The sequence below is a fragment of the Mobula hypostoma genome, chromosome 28, assembly GCF_963921235.1.
Source record: "Mobula hypostoma chromosome 28, sMobHyp1.1, whole genome shotgun sequence".
Classification (NCBI taxonomy): domain Eukaryota; kingdom Metazoa; phylum Chordata; class Chondrichthyes; order Myliobatiformes; family Myliobatidae; genus Mobula; species Mobula hypostoma.
Genome location: NC_086124.1, coordinates 16,349,800 through 16,354,621, shown reverse-complemented (window position 1 = coordinate 16,354,621; position 4,822 = coordinate 16,349,800). Strand labels below are relative to the sequence as shown.

The 4,822-nt window shown below is 40.2% G+C and overlaps 1 protein-coding gene across 3 annotated transcripts; it reads left to right on the top strand.

The window, feature by feature from the left end:
- The first annotated feature begins 2,528 nt into the window (after positions 1-2,528).
- LOC134339073 (histone H2B type 1-B-like) lies at positions 2,529-4,227 on the top strand. Of its 3 annotated transcripts, none has more exons than XM_063035373.1 (2): positions 2,529-2,549; positions 3,868-4,227. In XM_063035373.1, exons 1-2 carry the CDS (start codon positions 2,529-2,531, stop codon positions 4,225-4,227), a joined length of 381 nt encoding a protein of 126 aa, XP_062891443.1. The 3 variants fall into 3 exon arrangements, with proteins under 3 accessions (XP_062891443.1, XP_062891442.1, XP_062891444.1); XM_063035372.1 differs by having other exon boundaries at positions 2,529-2,552; positions 3,871-4,227; XM_063035374.1 differs by lacking the exon at positions 2,529-2,549 and having other exon boundaries at positions 3,856-4,227.
- The last annotated feature ends 595 nt before the right edge of the window (positions 4,228-4,822 follow it).

Sequence of the window (4,822 nt, the reverse complement as noted above, 5' to 3'; positions counted from 1 at the left end):
AGAGTGCCATGTGTGTGGCTAAAAGTGTGGAAATGTATAGACCATAATGGAAACGTCTGTAAAGGATTGACAGTCATTGCATGTTTTATTGTACATAATTTTATTTTTGAATAAAGTATATTTTGTAAAAAAAAACATTGTTCCAGAGTTAAAAAAAAATCAGATCAGAGTCCACGCCCTTTACATAACAAGTGGCTACTTGTTTGAGAATGCTCTCGGGTTTAGCAGATCATTACTGGAAGCTTCCTGTGTCCACATTCAGTTGCTCTGATTAGATTATCCAACAGCAAGAATCAGTTCAGAGTCCACAAAAAGGGTCAAACGAAGACAAGTGGATTGTCTGCTTCCCTTGTCCTTGATTAGACTGCATTTTCTTCTGGCCAATAGCTTCGTGCACCCATGCTGAGCTGATCAAAATCAGGTAGTAACAGGGGACAAGGGAATTACAGATCAACTAAATAATTAATTTGCATCAGTCTCCACTGTAGAAGAAATTAGCAGTATGATGGACGTTGGAGAGTATCAGGGGACATAAGTGAATGCACTTGCTACTGGAGCGAGAAGGTGTTTGGAATGTCTGAAGGTAGATAAGTCAGCTAGACCAAATGGGATCTGAAAGTGTTAGCTGAAGAGATTGTGGAGGCAATAATAATGATCTTTCAAGGATCACTAGATTCAGGAACAGTTCCAAAGAACTGGTAATTTGAAAACGTCATTCCACTTTTAAGATGGGAGGGAGGAAGAAGGAAGGAAATTATAGTCTGACTTCAGTGGTTGGGTAGTTGTTGGAGACCATAGTTACTGATGAATTTTGGGGGTATTTGAAGGCACATGATAAAATAGGCCAAAGTTAACAGGGTTTTCAAAAGAAGAAATCTTGCCTGACAAAGCTGTTACAATTCTTTGAGGAAATAACAGGCAAAATAGACAAAGGAGAGTCAGTAGATGTTGTTTATTTGGATTTTCGGAAAGGTTTATGCAAGTTCCTGAACATGCGGTTGGTTAAGAATGTAAGAACCCGCGGTATTATCGTAAAGGTACCAGTATGGATAGAAGACTGGCCAAAGAACAGGAAGCAAAAAATGTGAATAACAGAGCTCTTCTCTGGTTAGCTGCCAGTGACTAGTGGTTTATTGCAAGGTTTCGTGTTGAGACCACTCATTTTCATGTTATATGTAAATGATTCGTATGATGGAATTGACCGCATTGTGGCCAGGTTCAGATTCAAAATCAGACTAATCAATTACAGTGTACATGCATTGAATAGATCTTTTTTAAGTGCAAAAAAAGAGGAGTACTTTAAATTTTAAAAAGTGAGTTAGTGTCCAAAGATTCAATGTCCATTTAGGAATTGAATGGCAGAAGAGCCACTTCAGGAGTGTTTCCTGAATCGCTGAGCATGTGCTTTCAGGCTTATGTACCTCCTACCTGATTGTAACACTGAGAACAGGGCATGCCCTGGGTGCTGGAGGTCCTTAATAATGGATGCTATCTTTTGAGACTCTGAAAATGTCCTGCGTACTTTGTAGGCCAGTACCCAAGATGGAGCTAACTAGATTTATAACCCTCTGCAGCTCCTTTTGGTCCTATTAATGGATGATACAAATATAGATAGAGAGGCAGGAAGTTTTGAAGAAGGTGCAAGTCTGCAAAAGGACCTTGACAGACTTGGAGAATGGACAAAGACATTTTAGATAATGTATTGAAGTGTTTGGTCATGTACTTTGATAGAAGAAAGAAAGCATAGACTATTTTCTAAAGAGGGAGAAGATTCAAAGGGACTTGGGAGTACTTGTGCAGGATTCCATGAAGCACATCTTGTCGGTTGAGTCAGAGGTAAGGAAGGGAAATTAAATGTTAGTATTCATTTTGACAGGACAAAAACATAAAAGCAAGGATGTAAAGCGGAGGCTTTTTTTTTTATAAGGCCTGCACTTGCAGTATTGTGAGCAGTTTTTAGCCTAGTATCTGAAAAAAAGTTGTGCTGGCATTCAAGAGGGTCCTGAAGTGGTTCACAAGAATGATTCCAGGAGTGAAAGCATGAATGTATTTTGTGCATTTGACGGCTCTGGATCTCAACTCATTGAAGTTCAGAAGACCGAGGGGTGATCTAATTGAAGCCTATCAAATATTAAAAGGCACAAGTACAGTAGATGTGGTGAGGATGTTTCATGTAGTGGGTGAGTCTAGGACCAAATGGCATGACCACAGAATAGAGAGATTGCTATTGAGAACAGAGGTGAGGAGGACTTTCTTATGCCAGTTAATACTTATTCAGTGGAATTCATTATCACAGACAGTTGTGGAGGTCAAGTCACTGAGCATATTTAAAATGGAATATGATAGGTGCATGATTAGTCAGGGATTCAAAGGTTACAGGGAGAAGGCAGAAGAATGTGATTGACCGGGATAATAACTCAAATATGATGGAATGACAGAGCAAAATCAATGCACTGAATGACCTATTTCTGTTCTTATGGCCTAAATCCATTCTAAATCATCTCCAAAGTCTTCACTTCTTTCCTGTAATGCCCCAACCAGACTTGAATGTAGTATTCCAGAGGAGGACTAACTGTCTCTTTGACTCTAATCAAGAGAAGGCTGAACTGGACTTTTATTCTCTAATCCATTTTGGCTTCAGGTTTATGGACTCAATTTCATTCTGAATACTGACACTTGCTTTATTATTTGCATGAATTGATTTGTTATTTTTTTTATCTTTGTCGATTGGGTGTTGATCTTTTTATAAATTGGATTTTGAGGCTGCATGTAACCAGATGAATCCCAAGAATCAATATTTTTTTACATATTTTGATAATAAAATGCACTTTGAACTTTAAACTTTGAGAAGGCTGAATTGGAGCCAGAGAATTTAAAAAAAAATCTAGAATTTTAGCTCAACTCCACAGGAGTCCTAACTAGACTTTAGACTCTAATCCAGAGGAGGCCTAACTAGAGTTTAGACTCTAATCCAGAGGAGGCCTAACTAGACTTTAGACTCTAATCCAGAGGAGGCCTAACTAGAGTTTTATACGACTCCAGAAGGGGCCTAGACTCCACTCCAGTGACAGCCTAACTAATTTTTTATTAGTGCAACAGCACCCAGGACATGCTCTATTCCAGTCTGCTATCAGGACAAAGGTAAAAGAGCCTCAGGAGTCACACCATCAGTTTCAGGAATGGTTATTATCCCTCAACATTCAGGATCTTGAACCAAAGTGGATAAATGTTCTTCATCATTGAAAAGTTTGCACAACTTGATTTCACTTTTAGGAACCCTTCAACTGGCATTCTCAGTATATATTCTTTATTTATTATTAATATTCTTTCTTTCTTTTTTAATTGCACTATTTGTGTCTTTTGCACACTGGTTGAATGCCAAATTGATATAGTCTCCAATTTATTCTATTATGGATAGTATTTTGTTTTCCATGTACTAAGTATGCCCGCAAGAAAATGAATCATGTTTGGTGACATATGTGTAATTTGATAATAAATTTACTTTGAGCTTTTCAACTGAATCTGAGTTTATTTTATCTGCGTTTGAATTTTACGTTTTCCTTTGTTTAATGTCAGCAACAACCCTCTGCCCTCTTAATCTCTCTGTGGCAATAAACCGCACGGGTTGGCAAGGTTCCCGGCCCGCAGACTGGGAGAGGCTTCTGATTGGTGGAGACTCTGATATCCAAACTAGGATTTGTCGTTATAATTTCGATGGTGAGTCATCTCTCAAAGTAGCCAATGAACATCCTCAGATTCTCCATTCCTTGATTAGCATACTGACGTCAGCCTTTCCTATTTCATGGGCACTCCGAAGTTTACTCTGCTAATTTGAGTCTGAACTCGACTGAAGAAATGCCCGATCAGAAGCCCGCTCCCAAGAAGGGCGCTAAGAAAGCGCTGCCAAAACCATCAGGCAAGTCTGGCAAGAAGCGCAGGAGGCTGAGGAAGGAGAGTTACTCCATCTATATCTACAAAGTGATGAAGCAGGTTCATCCCGACACCGGCATCTCCTCCAAGGCCATGGGCATCATGAACTCGTTCGTGAACGATATTTTCGAGCGCATCGCTGGCGAGGCTTCCCGCTTAGCCCATTACAACAAGCGGTCGACCATCAGTTCTCGGGAGATCCAGACCGCAGTGCGCCTACTGCTGCCCGGGGAGCTGGCCAAGCACGCCGTGTCGGAAGGGACAAAGGCAGTGACCAAGTACACCAGCTCCAAGTGAGGAGTGTCACCAAAACAAACCAAAGACCCAAAGGTTCTTTTAAGAGCCACTCACTATTTCATTAACAGAGCTGTATTTTTTCGTTATATTCTGTGAATTCAATTTCAATGCCAAACGGTGCTTTCGCCAGTAATTTGTCAAAATCGCAAGCTAAACTCCAGCCGTAGTTTGAGAAGAGCAACTCATTCATAACGATACAGTTCGCACAATGACTGACCGGGGATAGCAACTGAGAATTGAATTTTGTTCTGAATGAAATCCCCAGACACTTGCAATTTTAGCTACACTCAAACATCAGATGTGATGGGCTTCAGTTATGGATTAATGCGGAGAATTTGCCGACAAGCAAATCAGCAATCATTTTATTTTAAAATAGGTTTGATCGAAGGATTTTTGGCGGGCTGTTCAAGTTTCAGTTTATTTTCGGAGGGTAAGCAGTTATTTCCGCGCTTTTGATTTTGAATGATAAATAGGTCGGCTCTCTCATTGGTTAATTTGCTCTCCATTGAGCGAAAGCTTTGTTCCACCGCTCCTGCATCCAGTAGCATATACAAAAAGGCCGAGGACCTCACTCGCTGGGTGTTGAAATGAGTGG